The sequence below is a fragment of the Megalobrama amblycephala genome, linkage group LG3 (genome assembly GCF_018812025.1).
Source record: "Megalobrama amblycephala isolate DHTTF-2021 linkage group LG3, ASM1881202v1, whole genome shotgun sequence".
In the NCBI taxonomy this organism is placed as follows: domain Eukaryota; kingdom Metazoa; phylum Chordata; class Actinopteri; order Cypriniformes; family Xenocyprididae; genus Megalobrama; species Megalobrama amblycephala.
Window position 1 is genome coordinate 31,117,865 of NC_063046.1, and position 21,308 is coordinate 31,139,172.

The 21,308-nt window shown below is 35.4% G+C and overlaps 3 protein-coding genes across 13 annotated transcripts; 2 read left to right on the plus strand and 1 right to left on the minus strand.

The window, feature by feature from the left end:
* Positions 1 to 15: 15 nt before the first annotated feature.
* On the minus strand, positions 16 to 2,906 carry hddc3 (HD domain containing 3). Of its 5 annotated transcripts, none has more exons than XM_048185114.1 (5): positions 2,843 to 2,906; positions 1,193 to 1,312; positions 1,054 to 1,109; positions 650 to 890; positions 16 to 543 (listed from the first exon to the last, which is right to left on the minus strand). In XM_048185114.1, exons 1-5 carry the CDS (start codon positions 2,865 to 2,867, stop codon positions 413 to 415), a joined length of 573 nt encoding a protein of 190 aa, XP_048041071.1. In that variant the 5' UTR covers positions 2,868 to 2,906; the 3' UTR covers positions 16 to 412. The 5 variants fall into 5 exon arrangements, with proteins under 5 accessions (XP_048041071.1, XP_048041076.1, XP_048041073.1 ...); XM_048185119.1 differs by lacking the exon at positions 2,843 to 2,906 and adding an exon at positions 2,214 to 2,254; XM_048185116.1 differs by lacking the exon at positions 2,843 to 2,906 and adding an exon at positions 1,876 to 1,909.
* Positions 1,948 to 11,375, plus strand: vps33b (VPS33B late endosome and lysosome associated). 4 transcript variants are annotated; one of them, XM_048185107.1, is made up of 24 exons: positions 1,948 to 2,022; positions 2,279 to 2,426; positions 2,511 to 2,591; positions 2,731 to 2,792; positions 2,886 to 2,935; positions 3,024 to 3,091; positions 3,180 to 3,225; positions 3,306 to 3,400; positions 4,064 to 4,168; positions 4,266 to 4,356; positions 4,488 to 4,565; positions 4,699 to 4,772; positions 5,832 to 5,918; positions 6,038 to 6,128; positions 8,393 to 8,467; positions 8,576 to 8,640; positions 8,713 to 8,767; positions 8,860 to 8,906; positions 9,071 to 9,203; positions 9,313 to 9,386; positions 9,476 to 9,577; positions 9,679 to 9,754; positions 10,055 to 10,180; positions 10,717 to 11,375. In XM_048185107.1, the coding sequence occupies exons 2-24, from the start codon at positions 2,331 to 2,333 to the stop codon at positions 10,794 to 10,796; spliced, it is 1,857 nt and encodes a 618-aa protein (XP_048041064.1). In that variant the 5' UTR covers positions 1,948 to 2,022; positions 2,279 to 2,330; the 3' UTR covers positions 10,797 to 11,375. The 4 variants fall into 4 exon arrangements, with proteins under 4 accessions (XP_048041064.1, XP_048041065.1, XP_048041062.1 ...); XM_048185108.1 differs by having other exon boundaries at positions 1,951 to 2,022; positions 2,292 to 2,426; XM_048185105.1 differs by lacking the exon at positions 1,948 to 2,022 and having other exon boundaries at positions 2,046 to 2,426.
* Positions 11,376 to 12,515: 1,140 nt separating this feature from the next.
* On the plus strand, positions 12,516 to 19,929 carry prc1b (protein regulator of cytokinesis 1b). 4 transcript variants are annotated; one of them, XM_048185109.1, is made up of 14 exons: positions 12,516 to 12,663; positions 13,187 to 13,319; positions 13,397 to 13,519; positions 13,711 to 13,950; positions 14,072 to 14,242; positions 14,320 to 14,469; positions 14,635 to 14,782; positions 14,878 to 15,014; positions 15,102 to 15,197; positions 17,351 to 17,497; positions 17,676 to 17,786; positions 18,037 to 18,144; positions 18,271 to 18,450; positions 19,427 to 19,929. In XM_048185109.1, the coding sequence occupies exons 1-14, from the start codon at positions 12,653 to 12,655 to the stop codon at positions 19,496 to 19,498; spliced, it is 1,827 nt and encodes a 608-aa protein (XP_048041066.1). In that variant the 5' UTR covers positions 12,516 to 12,652; the 3' UTR covers positions 19,499 to 19,929. The 4 variants fall into 4 exon arrangements, with proteins under 4 accessions (XP_048041066.1, XP_048041068.1, XP_048041067.1 ...); XM_048185111.1 differs by having other exon boundaries at positions 18,271 to 18,384; XM_048185110.1 differs by having other exon boundaries at positions 18,274 to 18,450.
* Positions 19,930 to 21,308: the final 1,379 nt, after the last annotated feature.

Genomic DNA, 21,308 nt, shown 5'->3' on the forward strand with positions numbered 1-21,308 from the left:
ACACAACAACATTTATTAAATTTAACAAAACTTTAATGGAATTTCACATTTGTGCATGTATTATACACATTATTAAATAAAATTATCTAATTGAAAAAAAAAAAAAATCTCTAACTATCTTTATATTAAAGGGATAGTTACCTTAAACATTCAAATTCAGTCATCCTTTACCTACCCTGATGTTATTCTAAATCTGTATGAATTTATTAAGCAGAACACAAAAGGAAATGCCATTCTTCCTAACATCTCCTTTTGTGTTCCACAGAAGAACGTCATACAGGTTTGGAGCAACATCAGGGCAGGTAAATGATGACAGAATAGTAATTTTTGGCTGAACTGTCCCTTTAGGTTCAAGAAAATTCCATGATGAGCAGTTAAATAAAAAAAAGCCCCATCATTTTAACCAGTGACATCAGAACTCCACTCCTCTCTCCAAAAACAGCTGCTGCAGTTTCTCCTCGAGTGCTGCATTGGTGCCACGAAGCCCTTTTGTCACCCGAGATGCCCACACAAAGTATTCTTGAACCCTTTCTGCCGTCCAACCTGTCAACATAGATACAAGACAGAATTCTTACACAAACAGTGAAATTACAGATTGTAAATAAATATATATTCATGCTCACACAAATCTCCAGTTTCAATATCTCACCTGTGGGAGTGCAACGATTGAGGTCCCGTAAATTATACAACTTGTCAGCTAGTTTAACAAGCTTGGCCTGATGGCTGCAATGTGGCGCATGCTCCACTTGCAGGCGTTTTCTTTCCTCTTTCGGCAGCGACTTGTCATCTGTCACCTCCTGGACGATTCTGGCCACTGTTGGTCCAAACACAGACTCCAGCTCATCAATAGTTGTGTCAGTGTCCTCTACTGTGTCATGAAGCAATGCTGCCTGTATCACAAGGGCATAGTTCAATCACATACAATCCCATTAGCCCCTGTAATAAATCACTGCATGGCTCATTAGAAAAAATTTCTTCATAAATTACAATATATTTATAGCTAAAGCACAAACTGTACCTTAGAAGTCACCTATAAACATATCTCTGACTCACTTGTAAAACTTCTGTATCTGTGATTCCACCCTCATGACTTAAAATCCTTGCCACCCCTGTTAAGATAAGAAAAGCAGTTTTATTTTCTGGAGTGATTCGGATTATATATGATTTGCAGTTAAGCGCTCTGGTGTAGTACCTATGGGGTGATTGATATATGGTGTGGCATCAGGATCCTTACGGCGCTGATTACGATGTTTCTCTGCTGCGAAGTTGATCGTTTCCAGCAGCACTGCAGTCGACGATGAACTCATAATTACTTAAAGAGGAATAAGAGAGTGCATAGTCTGATAAATAGTGTCTATAAATAGTTTGGTCAGAATATACAGGTAACTTATGTATTAAAATCGAGGGTAACATTACATTATATATATATATATATATATATCTACGATGTTAGTGAATTGAATCCTGCTGTATTGTGTTCGCAGGTCTATGTCCGTACTGAAACAAGCGTCACGAAATTCGATTCGTGAAAGAATTGTTCGATTGAGTCATATCTGTTCAAAGAATCAGTTCACCGGTTTACAAAAAAGATTCGTTGATGATTTCTGTGTACCAAACATTTGACAGGTAAAGCAAAAAATAAATTATTTTAAAACCAATATCAGAAATGTTAACATGTTATTGTATGTATGTATACGTTTTATCAACAATATTATCTTTTTATGAAAGCATGCAAAAACATTTTAGCCAAGTGATGAATTAGTATTGTTTATTAACAAATTAAGGTTTTTAAATGACTTGCTCCAACTGAACCGGATCGAATGAAATTACAATAAACACAGTAATTTAAAAACCCTAATCGAAAAACGTGCTTACATGTATGCTTACAAGTCATCAGCGTAATGCTACACTGAATCACTGAATTATTTTTTTTTCCTGTTCGAAAGAATCGATTTGCGAAAATGATTCGGACTTTCACTACACGTCACATAACAAAACCACTTCCGGAAAAAGGTGGACGAGGTATTATACGAATTCTCTGCCTTTTGTGTACATGCTAATTAAACGAATTCGGATAACAATATTACTGCTATTATTGTGGCTAACTTGGGATGTGGGGTTGGACGTTCCGTCTGTTTATAAACTGTTAAAAAATACAGTTTGAGCTGCTGGAAGAAAACCAGCTTCAAAATTTAGACAGCAGATGCACTAACCGAGTGATATTTGTCATTCTGCACACGCAGCCTCCACATATCTGAGTGACATTAATGTTATACAGAAATGTTTTGCAGGTTTATCCAGCTGCGGATAGTGTGGTAGGATCTCTCCATATGGCACAGACAGAGAGGAGAGATGCTCCTGAGCTGCCCGATTTCTCTCTGCTCAAAAGACTGGCCAGAGATCAGCTCATCTTCCTGCTAGAACAGGTGACATGACCACCACCACCCACCGTTTCTTTAAATACAAAGAAGTACTTACTTCATTTTATATATCTATTGTATGTTTTGCAGTTGCCAGGGAAGAAGGATTTATTCATTGATGCAGATTTAATGAGCCCTCTTGATCGAATAGCAAATGTCACAATCTTGAAGGTATGATGATATTTTAGGATAAAGTTTTGCCTGTCTGAACGACTAGCAATTTATATCTTCTTAAAATATTATTGATATTCAAATATGTAGTCACACAGTAATAATTCGAACAAGTCTATGCTTGATTTTGCCTTTTTAGCAACATGAAGTTGACAAATTGTACAAGGTTGAACTCAAGCAAATTGTCAGCAATTCAGACCAGTAAGTAAACTTTAGTTATTAAGAAGTGAAAACAAGTTTTTGTTACATACATGGCTTCTTCTCTGAAATATACATATTCAATATTTTTCTCAGGCTGTGCTTCCTGATACGTCCTCGAATACTAACTGTGAAGTGGATTTCAGGTTGGCACGGTTTGCTGTTACGTAGTGATAATCTATGCAAAAAAAGCATGAGGAAATATAGTTTGATAGTTTGTCTTAATGTTTACAGAGTTAGTCAATTCAGATAAGGCGGCTGGGAGATTTAGAAGATATAAGATTATATTTACTCCACAAAAGGTAACTAGTGATCTGAGAATTCTGTTATAGTTTTATTTTGTAGTCCAATTGTAATGTTATGACTTTTTAAAAAAAATTTTTTATACAGTTTTATGCCTGTGAGATGGTTTTGGAGGAGCAGGGAGTCTATGGAGGTTGGTTAAGTGTACTTAATTTTTCTAGCTTTGTTAATTCATCTCCTAATGCAGACATTAACTATGATGTTCTTTCATAGATGTGACAACCGATGAGTGGAATTTCTACATTCTTCCTCTGGATGATGATATCCTGAGTTTAGAGCTGCCTGAATTCTTCAGAGATAACTTTCTGGTAATGCTGTTCTGGATGCTATGTACATATCTGTAGAGCTAAGAAAAGCTTTTGATTTGTAATGTTTGCGTAGTTTTAGTGTGATTTTTACCTATTTTAATGATTGTATGATGAGTATTCTTGAAATTATTCTTGAAGGAATATTATTGATATACAACACTACCTTTCAAAAGTTTTGGGTCAGAAAGTTTTTTTTTTGTGTGTATGTGTGTGTGTGTGTGTGTTTTATTTGCATTTATTTAATGAACACAGTAAAAAAAAAACAGTCATATTTTGAAATATTAATTTATTTCTGTGATGGCGAAGCTGTATTTTCAGCATCATTACTCCAGTCTTCAGTGTCACATGATCCTTCAGAAATCATTCTAATATGCTGATTTGCTGCTCAAGAAACATTTCTTCGATTATTATCAGTGCTGTGCTGATTCTTTAACGAATAGAAAATTCATTTTATTTGAAATCAACATCATGTTTTGTAACATTATAAATGTCTTCACTGTCGCTCTAAATTAATTTAATGTGTCCTTGCAGAATAAAAGTATTAATTCCTTTAATAATAATAATAATAATTACAATTAACCCAGACTTTTGATCAGTAGTGTCATTTTTGATAAATTATGTAATTTACATAATTATCTAATTGATAATTATGTAATTTGTCAGGAGGGAGACCAACGCTGGGTGACCACTGGAGGAAGTGCTCTACATCTGTTACAGTCTGTCTATGGTTCCTTCTCAAAGTTTTATGGGATTGGTAGATGTGCCAAGGTAAGGATTTGCGACAAAAAACTTAACCTCATAGATTAACAGATATTGGTGGATGAAAATCAAGGCAGTCTTTTATGTCATATGTCTCTTTACATAGATGGTGTATGAATCCTGGAGAGAGCTAATGGAGGAGGGGGAACAGAGAACAAAGCAACCTGAATTCGCTAAAGTCTTTCTTATTGACAGAGGTCAGTAATTTAAAATGAAAATACATTTACCTTTTTATGTACTCTTACAGTTTTTGGAAACCAAGCTTGCATAATTTTATTACACATGCAATGGCAACTTATATCCTGATCTCTGGATTTTACTATTTTAGATGTGGATTTTGTTACTCCTCTCTGCTCTCAAGTTGTTTATGAGGGATTGGTTGATGACATTTTTAGAATAAAATGTGGTAAGTAACCATTCTTTTTTATTACAGTGTCTTTGTGTCTTAATCAGAATTTTTTCAAAACATGTTTAATGAAAGTTAATTCTGACATCTTCAAGTTTATCCTTTGTCAAGTCATTTTTGATTTTGTTTCTAGGCAGTGTAGAGTTTGGGCCTGAAGTCACTTCCTCTGACAAGAGTATCAAAGTGATGCTTAACTCTCAAGATAAAGTAAGAATGGCATAGACTTTATTAAAGGTGCCCTAGAACCAGTTTTTACAAGATATATAAGTAATATAAGTCTAAGGTGTCCCCTGAATGTGTCTTTGAAGTTTCAGCTCAAAATACCTCATAGATTTTTTTGTAATTAATTTTTTAACTGCCTATTTTGGGGCATCATTAACTATGCACCGATTCATGCTGCTGCCCCTTTAAATCCCGCGCTCCCTGCCCCCTGAGCTCTCGACTATAGTGCATTTACAAAGTTCACACAGCTAATATAACCCTCAAATGGATCTTTACAAGATGTTCGTCATGCATACTGCATGCATGCGTCAGATTATCTGAGTAAAGTATTTATTTTGATGTTTACATTTGATTCTGAATGAGTTTGAGGCTGTGCTTCCTGGCTAACGGGCTAATGCTAAACTGTTGGAGAGATTTATAAAGAATGAAGTTGTGTTTGTGCATTATACAGACTGCAAGTGTTTAAAAATGAAAGTAGCGACGGCTCTTGTCTCCGTGAATACAGTAAGAAACAATGGTAACTTTAACCACATTTAACAGTACATTAGCAACATGCTAACGAAACATTTAGAAAGACAATTTACAAATATCACTAAAAATATCATGTAATCATGGATCATGTCAGTTATTATTGCTCCATCTGCCATTTTTTCGCTATTGATCTTGCTTGCTTACCTAGTCTGATGATTCAGCTGTGCAGATCCAGACGTTAATACTGGCTGCCCTTGTGTAATGCCTTGAACATGGGCTGGCATATGCAAATATTGGGGGTGTACATATTAATGATCCCGACTGTTACGTAACAGTCTGTGTTATGTTGAGATTCGCCTGTTCTTTGGAGATCTTTTAAACAAATGAGATTTACACAAGAAGGAGGAAACAGTGGTGTTTGAGACTCACTGTATGTCATTTCCATGTACTGAACTCTTGTTATTCAACTATGCCAAGGTAAATTCAATTTTTGATTCTAGGGCACCTTTAAATTGACAGTGGTTAGAGAGGGCTATTTAAAAAAAAATGACCCTGCTTGTTTTAATTCATCAGGTGTTCAATGAAATAAGGAACGAGCATTTCTCTAATGTGTTTGGCTTTTTAAGTCAGAAGGCCAAAAATCTTCAAACAGCATATGATGTAAGTGTCTACTACAGATGTCATGTGCTTCAAATCACATTAGTGTAAAGATATCAGAACACATTTTAGCATATTCTCAATGTGACAATAATCAAAAAATATGTGTGAATTGGTAACAGAAACGGCGTGGGATGGACATCCAGCAGATGAAGGCGTTTGTTGCAGATGAACTGAAAGGCCTGAAACAGGAACATCGTCTTCTCAGTCTTCGTAAGTTTTGTATACACTACTGCTCAAAAGTTTTTGTTTTGATAGAAATTAGTATTTATTTCAGCAAGGATGCATTAAAGGATTGGTTCACTTACATATGAAAATTAGCCCAAGCTTTACTCACCCTCAAGCCATCCTAGCATGAGAGAACACAACGAGAGAAATATTAATAAATATCCTGACGCATCCAAGCTTTATAATGGCAGTGAGCGGAATCAATGAGTATGGGCTGAAGAAAGTGCCTCCATCCACGTCCATCCATCATAAACGTTCTCCACACGGCTCCGGGGGGTTAATAAAGCCCTTCTGAAGCAAAGCGCTGTGTTTATGTAAAAAATATCCATATTTAACAAGTTATGAAGTAAAATATCTAGCTCCTGCCAGACCGCCTTCCGTATTCAACTTACGAAGAAAGTGTAAAACTCTCACAGTTCAAAAAGCTTACGCTACATCCTACACCATCCCTATTCAACTTACGGGAAAAGCTTAACTGACGCAATGTCAGTTTTACACTTTCTTCGTAAGTTGAATGTGGAAAGCGGTCTGGTGGAAGCTAGATATTTTACTTAAATAACTTGTTAAATATGGATATTTTTTTTTACACAAATGCTTCGCTTCGCTTCAGAAGGCCTTTATTAACCCCCTGGAGCCATGATGTGGAATATGTTTATGATGGATGGATGTGGATGGAAGCACTTTCTTCAGCTCATACTTGTTGATTCTCATTCACTGCCATTATAAAGCCCAGATGCATCAGGGTATTTATTAATATTTCTCTGATTGTATTCATTAGAAAGAAGAAAGTCATATACACCTAGGATGGCTTGAGGGTGAGTAAAGCTTGGGGTAATTTTCATTTGAAAGTGAACTAATCCTTTAAAGGTGCCGTAGAACGTGTTTTCAAAAGATGTAATATAAGTCTAAGGTGTCCCCTTGAAAGTTTCAGCTCAAAATACCCCATAGATTTTTTTAATTAATTTTTTTTAACTGCCTATTTTGGGGCATCATTAAATATGAGCCAGTTTAGGCTGCAGCCCCTTTAAATCGCGCACTCCCTGCCACACGAGCTCTTGACTATAATACAGTGCATAAACAAAGTTCACACAGCTAATATAACCCTCAAATGGATCTTTACAAGATGTTCGTCATGCATACTGCATGCATGCGTCGGATCATGTGAGTATAGTATTTATTTGGATGTTTACTTCTGATTCTGAATGAGTTTGAGGCTGTGATCCGTGGCTAACGGCTAATGCTACACTGTTGGAGAGATTTACAAAGAATGAAGTTGTGTTTGTGCATTATACAGACTGCAAGTGTTTAAAAATGAAAATGGTGACGGCTCTTGTCTCCGTGAATGCAGTAAGAAACGATGGTAACTTTAACCACATTTAACAGTACATTAGCAACATGCTAACGAAACATTTAGAAAGACAATTTACAAATATCACTAAAAATATCACAATATCATGGATCATGTCAGTTATTATTGCTCCATCTGCCATTTTTCGCTATTGTTCTTGCTTGCTTACCTAGTCTGTTGATTCAGCTGTGCACATCCAGACGTCCTGCCCTTGTGTAATGCCTTGAACATGAGCTGGCATGTGCAAATATTGGGGGCGTACATATTAATGATCCCGACTGTTACGTAACATGTTATGTTGAGATTCGCCTGTTCATCGGAGGTCTTTTAAACAAATGAGATTTTTATAAGAAGGAGGAAACAATGGTGTTTGAGACTCACTGTATGTCATTTCCATGTACTGAACTCTTGTTATTTAACTATGCCAAGGTAAATTAAATTTTTAATTCTAGGGCACCTTTACATTGATTGAAAGTGGCAGTAATGACATTTGTAATGTTACAAAAGATTTCTTTTTCAAATGCTGAACTTTCTATTCATCAAAGAATCCTGAAAAATTGATCACATTTTCTCAAAAATATCATGCAGCATGACTGTTTTCAACATTGATAATAATAATAAATGTTTCTTGAGCAGCAAATCAGCATATTAGAATGATGGAGTAACGATGCTGAAAATTCAGCTTTACCATCACAGGAATAAATTATAATAAAATAGAAGCAGTTATTTTAAATTCTAATATTATTTCACAATATTACTTTTTTTACTGCATTATTTTTTATATAAGTTAAATATTTCCTCTGGCCTCGTTAATAGAGCAAATCCTATTAGTTAGTATTTTGCTTGAAAACAGTTGCTTAGAGATAAATAAAAGAACATGCTTTCTGTGTTCTTCCACTAGATATTGGTGCAAGTGAATCCATGATGAAGAAGAAAACAAAGCAAGACTTCCAGGAATTGTTGAAGACTGAACATTGTAAGTTGTCTTGATAAATGTGAGCTCATGCTATTTCTACATGAAATTTATACCATGACACTGTAACCATACCCATTTCTATATTTCTTGCCCTTTATAAAAATCTAGCTTTACTTGAAGGCTTTGAGGTCCGTGAATGTATCACCTGCATTGAAGAACATATCAACAGACAGGTATGGAAAATGAAGACACTGGTATCATTTAAATTTTTATGATATAAAGAATGAGAAAACTCTGTCCATCAGGTGTCAATGATTGACAGCCTTAGACTCCTTTGCCTGTTGTCCATCACAGAAAACGGTGAGACTGATTTACTCTTGTATGCAAGTTCTATGTGTCAAGTTGTTAATTTCAACAATTTGTGTTAAATATTGCATTTAATTGTCCAACAGGGCTTCTGTCCAAAGATTATCGATCACTTAAAGCTCAGTACCTTCAGGTATGTTGACAGTTTACATTTATGAACTGCTCATTTACATAACCTTCCATAAAGCCATATTGTAAGAATGTCTCCTAAGTAAGTGAATCATCTGAAATTACTGAAGATGTTTTTGAGATTATGTTCTATTTATTGTTACTGTATGTTGTTGTCTCTTGTTTCAGAGTTATGGTATACAGCACCTGCTGACGTTTGCAAACCTGAAGCAGCTGGGTCTGCTGCAAGAACAGCAAACCGGAGAAACACTGACAGTCATGGAGAGTAAAGTAGGGAAACTTGTCAATGACAAGACTGCAGGTGAGAATCTTGACAAGAATCTTTTTTTCCCTCGCTCTCATATTTATTACTGACTATAATGCACACATACTGTACATGCACTGGGTGGTTACTTATGTTTTCTGTCCAGGGAAGCTGACTGATGCTTTCTCCTCACTGGCTAAGAAGAGCAATTTTCGAGCTCTGAGTAAAAAACTGGCTCTGGTTAGCAAATATGTACAGTTTTTTTAATTACTAAAAAGAACCAATAAGTATGTATAACATTTTCATAATCATCCAATCTACATGTACAGGTACCAAAGTCCGGGGAGGAATATGATCTTCGCGTTCCACGAGACATGGCATATGTTTTTAGTGGTGCTTATATTCCTCTAAGCTGCAAACTTATTGAACAGGTTAGCTTTCCAAAAAGGCCTTGACTGGTTAGCCATTATTTTTTCTCTCTCTTGCTGAACAACATTTTAAAGTGTTTGCTTCTGGCCTGTGCTTGTCGCAGGTGCTGGAGAGAGATGGTTGGACCGGTCTGGAGGAAGTCACCCGCATGCTAAATGGACAGGAATTTGCTGTAACAGGTTTGAACAAACTGAAGATATTATTTGTGTAAAGCAGTGGTTCTCAACCTTTTTGAGTTCAAGGCTAACAGTCGAAGGCCCAACTATTTAGGCTGATATGTACATCTATTAAAATATAACAGTGCATTAATTAAGATTATGTTAATATAACTGAATACAAATAATTTTAAGACTTATTGGGGACACCCTGGATATTTCTTATAAAATTATTAAATAATAAATCATGAATTATTTTATTAGAAAATGACTTTTTTGTTCCTATCAACTCAAGCCTTCCTTTTACCCCCCCTGTATTTGATTCAGGTGGCAGTAGTAGTTCAGAAGCCAGAAACAAAACTGATGCTCAAAGGATTGTTCTAGTGATGTTCCTTGGTGGCTGCACCTTCTCTGAGATCTCTGCGCTCCGGTTCCTTGGCAAGGAAAGAGGTGAAATATTCCAGAATGTATTTTTTGTGTTTTAATAGTTACTTATTAGTATTATAAATAATATTATTTACTGCCCGGCCCCCAAAAAATTGCTGTTGGGATTTAAATAGGCAAATGCTCTTCATGCTCTCTCCCAACAATTCTTTTACAATTTGAGCCTGATGAATCTTGTCATTGTCATCCTGGAATATGGCCATGATGTGTTTTCCTACATGGTTGTTTAAGAAATGAAAAACTATACACTCCATCAATTGGTGTTAGAAGAACTGTTGCCAAAGATATAATGAGCTAGAAACATAATAATCACTGCAATAATGATCCAATCATAGACTCTTAAGCATTTGCCAATTTAAATCCAAACAGTGACCTTTTTTTTTTTTTTTTTTGGTAAATATGTTTTTTGTGTGTGTGTATATAAGTTATTATATTAGTATGCTTTAATATATTACATTTATTTATGTATAATATATTAATACTATTAATAAGGAAACAAACACATTGAATATTTGATTAATATAAAATTGTCTATTTGAAAGGTTGCAGATTCATAGTGATCACTACAGCCATCACAAACAGTGCCCGGCTTCTGGAAGCATTACTGGATAGCCATTCTTGAGTCTGTCACAGCATTCCACAAGAGGACACTTTATGACCAATCCTAAGAAAGCAAAAAGGACAGAATATGTACTAATCACCCTGGACAGCTACATCTCCCAAAAACAAATGGACTGTTAGAGGGGATGACAATAAGATGTGTTCGGTCTTAAAGGGGTAGTTCACCCAAAAAGGAAAACTCTGTCATCATTCACTCACTTTTATGTTGTTTTAAATCTATATGACTTCCATTTTTCTCTGCAGAACATAATAGAAGATATTTTGAAGATTGTTCATAACCAAACAGCTTTGGTTATGAGCAAACAAACAAACAAACAAACAAAAGGCTTTTTAAAAAAAAAAATGTTTCACAGAAAAAAGGAAAGTTGAATAAATGAAGACAGAATTGTCATTTTGGGTAAACTATCCCTTTAATCGTCAGTGCAGGTGCCATCTGAATTTATGAATGGACAAGTGGCAAACACAGGATACAAATTTGCACTTTATAATATTTTTCTGAATAGAAAAAAAAAACCTTCAGAGTGTGGCAAGAACTGTATTAACTGATTTAAGACTGAACAATAAAGAGTTACTGGTGTCAGGTGAGTCTTTGATCTCCAGTTCACTATTATTAAGTACACTGTGAAGTGGCCCTGTTTAGCTATGTTTATATTTTTAAGTCAAAATGAAGACAAAAATGTGGCATACAATAGTAATTTGCACATTTCACAAATATGAATGGTACTAATGATACACTTTGTTGGGACCTTATAGCTAGGCTATGTTTAATATTATCCATTATTTAACAAAATGTACTAACATGAAGGCCCGGTTTCACAGACAGGGCTTAGACTAAGCCAGGATTAGGCATCTTAGTAGCTTTTGTGAAAGTGACCTATAAAAAAACATTACTGGTATGCATCTTGAGACAAAACAATGGCTTTAGCAAATTTTAAGATGTGTCAGGGCAAGTTAAAATAGCTCAAACATGCATTTTAGTCTAGGACTAGCCTAAGCCTTGTCTTTGAAACCAAGGGGAAAGTTTTAAACACCAAGGCCTGCACAGGGGCCAGTTGCATAAACTTAGTCACTATATTAAGACTGTGTCTTAAGAACTAGTTTGACCAACTTGCAGTTAACCAAGGGGTAATCAATTTTTCAATTCAAATTACACCAATCTACCTTTTTATGTAACAGACTTTAAAAAAATAGGACCACTCTTCAAGAAAAACATTAGTGTCTTAACTTTTAAGACTAGTCTAAGTGGTTTATGCAACCGGCCCCTGCTGGGTTTCACAGACAGATTAAGTCAGGATCAGGCTTTAGTTTAATTACATTACTGGTGTGAATCTTGAGACAAAACAATGGCTCTATATACATATTTTAAGATATGTCAATGCAAGTTGCTTTCAGTTAAAACAGCTCAAACATGCATTTTAGTCTGGGACTAGTGTAAGCCTCCTCCCTGAACTGGGCGCAAATGTCAGTGTGGAAGAATAACCGAAAACGAATATAGAAATTAAATGCAAATAGTGCATAAACAGATAGTCTATACAACACATTTCTAATACGATGTAGGGAATGAATGGTATAAATTGGACAAATGATGAACAGTTTTTCATGGGAAAAAATCAGAGGAGTGGTGCTTTGAAAATGTTTCTGATGTCATGGTAGAACAATCCGACTGTTTGACACATCCTCGCGCATGCGCAGCGATGCTCTAACCAGCCAATCAGACGAGCGGCGCTATTTTGATGCATATTTTGAATCCGACAGAAACGGTTGCGCGTACGAGTGCGAGGACTGTAACGTTACAGTCTAATATTCTGTTATAAAATACAAATAAACAAGCGAAAAACTTTGTATTGGGGTTCTAGGATGAGGAAGAGGTGAGTACTGTTACTTTATAACTTTATTTATCTAATACGGAGACATATTTAAGAATTCGTGTCATTTTATCAATATGAGTTTTGAGCATTAAGTTACGTTAGCTTGTTTTGAAGATGACATTAGCTTTGGCGTTGTATGTTAATTCACACACGCGATCATTACATGGCATTTGGCTCCTGAGATTTACACAGTAACATTACTGCGATTGACAGTTAGCAGGTGTTTTCAGCACATTTTAATCTATTTCGTGTCGACGTGTCTCTATAATGTCATTAGCAAACATTAGGCTATATATATATATATATAATGCTCACTAGTACATGTGCATTAGAATGAATATATGACAATATTTGAAAACGTTTTATAACCACCTGGATTTACATAACGAAAGATTTATGAAGTATATCTCTGTTAATTAATTCTATTGATTAAAGTTATCCCTAGTGGCTCAAAGTACATATCTGGCAATGAATGGTTGCTTATCAACTATGCATTTTATGGTCTTTTTCTCCATGATTTTAGTGAGGTAATTGCTGCAGAATCAGTGGCATGTCTGAATAAAGCTCTCTGCCATCTGAAGGACATTTGGGAGGAAATTGGCATCCCTGAGGATCAGCGATTAGAAAGAACAAATGTGGTTAAGAATCATATCAAAGTGAGTGTTGAGTGTACTTGTGCAACATGGATCCTATTAAATGTGTTTCAGTGATAAACTAATAAAACATACATTAGGGTCTTCTGGACATGATGATTGCAGAAGAAGAGAGTCTGCGGAAACGTCTGATGACCAGTATTGAGAAATGTCACAAAGAGTTGAGTAAATTGTGCATGGAACTGCAGCTTCCCCCATTTCAGGCAAGTATTTAATCTGGATACTGTATTTTTTGATCAAATTATGAAGCCAATCTTTTAACTGGTTATGTAGATAACTTCATAGCTAGTTATAGTAGACATGGACTGAATTTTGATTTTATGGGGTATCTACAGAATGAAAAAAACAAAAATGTCTTCAAAACAACTTTTCTTGTTGTTCCTAATCATTTTAGGAGGAGAGGAGTAGTAGCAGCGCTATGCTCCAGCAGGAAAAAGACCTCCGGACCCATGTTGAAGTGATGTTAAAAGAGAAAAATCAGAGAATGCAAGCACTCAAAGCCTTAACCGAGCAGGAGCAGGATCTCTGTGACCTTCTCTGCTCACAGCCATTTTCTATCTCTGCCAATTCTGTTCCGTCTCTGGAACAGCTGGAGAATTTCCGTCAACACATCTCCTGTCTCACTGCTGAGAAAGTATGCCAATAAGTCTTTGTTTTAAACACTAGACTTTTATAAATGTCTTGGTGATATATAAAAAGTATTGTATTCATTTTGATGTACTTTTTTTTTTTTTTTTTTTTTTTTATCTTTCAAGGAGCGGAGACATAATGAATTTGTCACATTGAAGAAGAAGATAATACTTTGCATGGATGATCTGGATCAGTTGCCTGAGACTAGTTTTGAAAAGGATGTTGTATGTGAAGATGAAGAGAGTTTTTGCTTGTCAACAGAAAACATTGATTCACTCAAAGTCCTTCTTCACCAGGTACAACATAAACTCAGTCTGACAAACTATAAACTTTAGCATTAACAATTGCATAATACAACATTTTAATATTTTAGTTGGAGAGCAGAAAGGCTGAGTGTCAACGTGTCTGTGGCTCTTATCGGGAGAAGATCCAGGAACTGTGGGAAAGGTTGCAGATTCCACAGGAAGAGCGAGATGCAGTTTTTGAACACATGACCCTGACAAAGAAAAGGAATATGGAAGCTGTTAGTTACCTTTTGACTTTCTGCCTTTGTGAACTAACAGATTTCACACTTTTCTTTTTCTTTTTCCTTAATTTAGTTATACAATGATGCATTAATTAAGGCTTCTAAATTGCTAACCATTGTATTGAACACAGACGATTTCATTTTTATGTCTTCTAATGTCAGTTACAAGCTGAGGTCAATCGTCTTGAAGAATTGAAGATTAAAAATATGCAGAATGTGACTGAGGCCATTCGGAAGGAGATTGCGGTGTTCTGGGATAAGTGCTTTTATAGTGCTGACCAACGGCAAGCTTTTGTCCCGTATTATGATGGTAAGTTGTAGTTTTCTAAATTATACTGTTTACAATTCAAAATCTGCCTGTCTTTTCTAAAAATACTAAGGTTAAAAGGTTGCCTTTTCTCTCAGATGATTTTAGTGAGGAACTCCTGAGCTTACATGATGCAGAAAATGTCCGACTAAAACAGTATTACGAGGATCATAAAGAACTCTTTGAAGGTGTTCACAAATGGGAGGAGAGCTGGAGGCTTTTCTTAGAGCTTGAAGTAAATTTTTAAATTTTAAAAGTTTAAACTGGCTGAAAATCTTTGTCAGATTTTTTGCATTAACTAACACTGCATGTTTTGTGGTAGGAAAAGGCCAAAGATCCATCCAGATTCACCAACAGAGGAGGAAACCTTCTAAAGGAGGAGAAACAACGGGCTGATCTGGTCAAAGGTCTCCCCAAGGTAATTTTGATCCAAACCCGTAAGACTTTTGTTTATCTTCGGAACACAAATGAAGATCTTTTTGATGAAATCTGAGAGCTTTCTGTCTCTCCATAGACAGGCTACATCAGGGGTGTCAAAGCGTCCAAGTTTTAATTGCATAGACCACACGTATCAAACTCAGTTCCTGGAGGGCCACAGTCCTGCAGAGATGAGTTCCAACCCTGCTCCAAACACACATACCTGTGGTTTTCAAATAAGCCTAAAAGACTTGATTAGCTGAATCATGTGCATTTAATTAGGGTTGAAGCTAACCTCTGCAGGGCTGTGGCTCCCTAGGAACTGAGTTTGACACCTGTGGTCTATGCAGCTAAAACTTGGACGCTTCACAAAGTTCATAAAGAGATTGGAAAACTAATCCATATGCATTGAGCGGTTTAGTCCAAATTTTCTGAAGAAAAATTTATTATATGATGACAATTTTTAATTTAAGCTTTTATTCACATATAAATATTGATCAGAAAACATAAACAAAAGCTCAATCGAACCTGCTTCACATGCAAGAACAAACCACTTGCTCAAACGTGCTACACAACACACGAGAATGAACCTCACTGGTTATGCGTTTGAACTTCCGGAAGAGGTTTGTTCTTGCGCGTCATTCAGGATCGGTTGAGCTACTGTTTATGTTTGCTGATCAATGTTTATATGCGAGTAAAATATATGAAGGGACAGAAAGCTCTCAGATGTCATCAAACAGATCTTTGTGTTCCGAAGATGAACGAAAGTCTTATATGTTTGGTTTCAGTTTCCACAAATATATTAAGCAGCACAACTTTTTTTCATTGATAATTGTAAGAAATATTTCTTGAGCATCAAATCAGCATATCAGAATGATTTCTAAAGCATCATGTGACACCGGAGTAATGATGCTTAAAAAAATCAGCTTTTCCATCAAAGGAAGAAATTACATTTTAAAATATTCTAAAATAAAAAAAGTTATTTTGAGTTGTAATCATATTTCATATATATTACTGTTTTTACTGTATTTTGATCAAATAAATCAAGCCTTGGTGAGAATAGGACACTTCTTTCAAAATCATTAAAGGTGCCCTAGAACCAGTTTTTACAAGATGTAATATAAGTCTAAGGTGTCCCCTGAATGTGTCTGTGAAGTTTCAGCTCAAAATACCCCATAGATTTTTTTTTTTAATTAATTTTTTTAACTGCCTATTTTGGGGCATCATTAACTATGCACCGATTCAGGCTGCGGCCCCTTTAAATCGCGCACTCCCTGCCCCCCGAGCTCTTGACTATAATACAGTGCATTTACAAAGTTCACACAGCTAATATAACCCTCAAATGGATCTTTACAAGATGTTCGTCATGCATACTGCATGCATGCGTCGGATCATGTGAGTATAGTATTTATTTGGATGTTTACATTTGATTCTGAATGAATTTGATAGTGCTCCGTGGCTAAAGCTAACATTACACACTGTTGGAGAGATTTATAAAGAATGAAGTTGTGTTTATGCATTATACAGACTGCAAGTGTTTAAAAATGAAAATAGCGACGGCTCTCTTGTCTCCGTGAATACAGTAAGAAACGATGGTAACTTTAACCACATTTAACAGTACATTAGCAACATGCTAACGAAACATTTAGAAAGACAATTTACAAATATCACTAAAAATATCATGATATCATGGATCATGTCAGTTATTATCGCTCCATCTGCCATTTTTCGCTATTGTTCTTGCTTGCTTACCTAGTCTGATGATTCAGCTGTGCACAGATCCAGACATTAATACTGGCTGCCCTTGTGTAATGCCTTGAACATGAGCTGGCATATGCAAATATTGGGGGCGTACATATTAATGATCCCGACTGTTACGTAACAGTCGGTGTGTTATGTTGAGATTCGTCTGTTCTTCGGAGATCTTTTAAACAAATGAGATTTACACAAGAAGGAGGAAACAGTGGTGTTTGAGACTCACTGTATGTCATTTCCATGTACTGAACTCTTGTTATTCAACTATGCCAAGGTAAATTCAATTTTTGATTATAGAGCACCTTTAAAAGTCTTGCCATCCCCAAACGTTTGAACAGTAGTGTACATTTTACATTATAAGCTTATTAGTTCCTCTAAATAAGATTCTCTTTTATTTAGCTTGAGAAGAAACTGAAGGCTGAGATTGAACAGTGGGAACAAGAACAGAACAGAGAGTTCCTGGTGAATGGTCAGAAGTTCATGCAGTTTGTTACTGATCAATGGGAGTCATACCGGCAGGAGAAGGAGCGGGAAAAGCAGGAGCGGGTATGTACTTGACATTACTGGGCGTAAGAATATACATGTACTCTAGAGCTGTGAATCTGCATCAACCCAAAGCATTTGTATTCATGAATTATACATTACTAGGGAATAACCAGTTAAAACCCATGAGTGAGAATTAGTAGTAGATTTTTTTTTTTTTTTTTTTTTTTTTTTTTTGCAGCAACTAAAGAAGAGCAAGCAGACAGAGGAGGACATGGTCTATGGCACTGTGGTCCGGACACCGACTAAACGAAGATTTCTGGGCAGCACAACACCTTGCAAAGCTCGAAAGGCAAGTACAATGGGAATTTATTTCCTGACGAAAACGGCATATTTAAAGTCAATGGTAAACCTAGTTCACAGCCCACTTCTTGTAATGTGCAATTTCTGAGTGAAAAAAAAGTATTGCAATAAAAAACATGTACTGAAAAATAGGTGTTCATTCTGACTTAAAGTAATATCCTCATTACACACCGTGGTGCACTATACATTTTAAATGAATGCATGGCATTTGCAGTATTAACTCTTTGACTTGTCCTCAGCTAAACGCTACCTCCAGTACTGGCACTTCTAACAGCACTATCCGATCTGTCTTTGGTGGTACCGTCTGTCATTCTCCTATATCGCGCCCTCCGATTTCTGCAGGCAAGGTCAGTGCATGGCTATAACAAAAACATTGTTCTCAAGCTTTTGATTAACTAATTTGCGCAATCATTTACTGATTAAATGAGGTAATGTCTTTCATTTCCTCTTCCCTTATATGCCTTCTTTCAAAGCAGGGTAATGCGGTGAAGACTCCAGGCCGCGGCAAACCTCCTCACCAAGGTTTGCTAGAACGCAATAAGGAAAATATCTGTCATCTAACTGGTGGCGTGGCTGGGATGATGAAGGTACCAGCTAGTCCACAGCGTAACTTCAGCATTAATTCTGTTGCAAGCACCTATTCAGAATTTCAGGTAAACTCCTAATCTTCATCAGTAACTCACAGTCTGGTCAAAGAGAGCAAGAGCTTGAACTTAAATGTCTTATAAGGATAAGAGTTCTATAAATGGCTGTATAAATATTGGTGTTACTGACATAATGTTATACTAATAAAAAAAAAAACTTGTTTCTAAAGGAAGTTGTCAAGGCTGAATCCATATGATCAAGGTTTGTTTGTGTTGTATTTCCAAACAGCCTAACAGCTGCATGGTTAAACCCACCGCTTAAACAACCTTTGATTGGCTAACAAGGTTTGAACTGTATTTTGTATTGTATAATACAATTAACACCTCTACGTAAGGTATAATGTGCAGTCAGATTATTGCAAAATAAACACTGACAGGGTGATAAGTCCTGTAATTACCCTGAAGGGGTTTATTTTGCAATAATGACTTGCTGACTGTACACTGTTAAATGAATATTTACCAAATTGTATCTAATATTGTATATATTATACAATATTGTCAAATTGCATCTAATATATTTACATTCCCTCTGACTTTTGTAATGTTTTCATTTGTTTTGGGAGCAAGGCCATATGCTAAATTCATTATTTGTGTCCTGAGATATATTACAGGACAGGATTGTGTGAATATAAACAAAATTAGATAAGTAAATAAAATTAAAACACCAATGAATTCATTTTTCTCTACTGTGGTGCATGTGTAATCTCTGATTAGTTTGCTCGTTTTACATCCTCTTGTCCTCTCTTTGAACTGGACTGTGTTTTCTCCTAATTCACACTTCTAACCAGGACTATCTTTGTAATTTACAAATACGTCTAATGCCTAACTGCCATTTATCTGTTGCTCTTTCTGCTGCAGTATATTGAGTTTTCATATTGTTATCTAGGCTGTAAATATAACCAGTATATATTATGAATAACCACTTTTTATATCAATGTTCAGAACATATTTACAATTTAAAATCTCTTAATTTTTCTTGTCACAGCGAGACCTCTCCAAGTCATCTAAATCAAAACACGTACCCGACATCCTGAACTCAACCATCATTCAACTTTAACTCTACTGCATGCAACACTTTGTGCTATTAGGACTGGGATCTTTAAATGATGGCTTGTGGGTTCTTGTTCTTTATAGCTATAGCTATGCATTTTATATGTAAATGAAGGTAATATATATATATATATATTTAAATGTTTCTGAGGGATTTTGCATGTATGTTCACTTTAACACTAGGACAAACACTGCTTTATTTGTACTTGCAATTTAACAAATGAATGTGCATTTTAATGTTACAACTGGTAAGCTGTCTCAAACAAATTAAGACTTTTAAAAAATTAAATACTCTAGAGTTCTTTCTCAGTGTTAGTTATTTCATCAAAATCACAGTGTTTTTCTAGTATGATTTTGAATGTTTTGCACAATGTAAAAAACCTTTACTGCATTCTTTATAGTATTGTACAATCCACTACATAAAAATTCACCTTTGAACATTCAGAGTCCTTTCATTATCTTAGTCAAACTATTCCTTCTGTTCACAATATCTAAGATTTTTGAATCTTAAATTCTGTTTTATTCAAGTTGCTATTTAATTTATGGACTTAAAGGATTAGTTCACTTTAAATTAAAATTTCCTGATAATTTACTCACCCCCATGTCATCCAAGATGTTCATGTCTTTCTTTCTTCAGTCGAAAAGAAATTAAGGTTTTTGTTGAAAACATTCCAGGATTTTTCTCCATCATAGTGGACTTCAATGGTCTCCAAACGGTTGAAGGTCAAAAATACAGTTTCAGTGCAGCTTCAAAGTGTTCTACACAATCCCAGATGAGAAATAAGGGTCTTATCAAGAGAAACCATCACTCATTTTCTAAAAAAAAAATTAAAATTATATACGTTTTAACAATAAATGCTCATCTTGAACTAGCTCTCTTCTTCTTCTCTATTTGAATTCCAGCAGTGTAGACACTGCTAAGTGTATTACTGCCCTCCACAGGTCAAAGTTTGAGCTAAATTGTCATGTACAATATGCTAGTGCAAGTATATATCAATTAGTTCAAATTTTGACCTGTGGAGGGCAGTAATACACTTAGCAATGTCTACACTGCTGGAATTCAAATAGAGCAGAAGAAGAGAGCTAGTTCAAGATTAGCATTTATGGTTAAAACGTATATAATTTTATTTTTTTTATTTATTTATATTTTTTTTAGAAAATGACCGATGGTTTCTCTAGATAAGACCCTTATTTTTCGTCTGGGATTGTGTAGAACACTTTGAAGCTGCACTGAAACTGTTATTTTGACCTTCAACCGTTTGGAGGCCATTGAAATCCACTATATGGAGAAAAATCCTGGAATGTTTTCATCAAAAACCTTAATTTCTTTTCGACTGAAGAAAGAAGGACATGGACATCTTGGATGACATGGAGGTGAGTAAATTATCAGCAAATTTTAATTTGAAAGTGAACTAATCCTTTAAGTTATTATATTTCTCAAGCATGTAATTTCACATCCAGTTGTTCTTTAGTGATTTGTTATTAACTTGGATAAAAAACCCCTTCAAATCCAAATTATGCATAATATTTTTCAAAAAGGTATCCTCTATTCTATGTGTTTTTTTCTTTTTGAGCAGAAAACTGATTAGTTGGGGGGAAAAGTGGTACTACCAAAAACATATTCAAAATAAAATTAAAGAGCAGTCTTTTTAAACTACTTTACTTATTTTAGTGTGTGTGTAAGTTTACAAATAAAACCCCAACTCTGTATTTCTAATATGTGAAATTAGTGGGTATATTATAGACTCTTTAAATGAAAAGGCTTGCACATCTAATTGTTTATTAATTATTTCCTTGTTTTCTATTCTTGGTCTTAA

Coding starts and splice junctions, on each gene's coding strand:
- vps33b (XM_048185105.1), top strand. CDS start 2,268: ATGTTATACAGAAATGTTTTGCAGGTTTATCCAGCTGCGGATAGTGTG. Junction 2,592..2,730: donor CAAATGTCACAATCTTGAAG/GTATGATGATAT, acceptor TTGCCTTTTTAG/CAACATGAAGTTGACAAATT. Junction 3,226..3,305: donor GGAGCAGGGAGTCTATGGAG/GTTGGTTAAGTG, acceptor GTTCTTTCATAG/ATGTGACAACCGATGAGTGG.
- prc1b (XM_048185109.1), top strand. Junction 14,243..14,319: donor TCAAAGTCCTTCTTCACCAG/GTACAACATAAA, acceptor TTAATATTTTAG/TTGGAGAGCAGAAAGGCTGA. Junction 18,451..19,426: donor GCACCTATTCAGAATTTCAG/GTAAACTCCTAA, acceptor TTCTTGTCACAG/CGAGACCTCTCCAAGTCATC.
- hddc3 (XM_048185114.1), bottom strand. CDS start 2,867: ATGTATATTTCAGAGAAGAAGCCAT. Junction 1,313..2,842: donor TATTTCAGAGAAGAAGCCAT/GTATGTAACAAA, acceptor TTCCTCTTTAAG/TAATTATGAGTTCATCGTCG. Junction 544..649: donor CAATCGTTGCACTCCCACAG/GTGAGATATTGA, acceptor CTATGTTGACAG/GTTGGACGGCAGAAAGGGTT.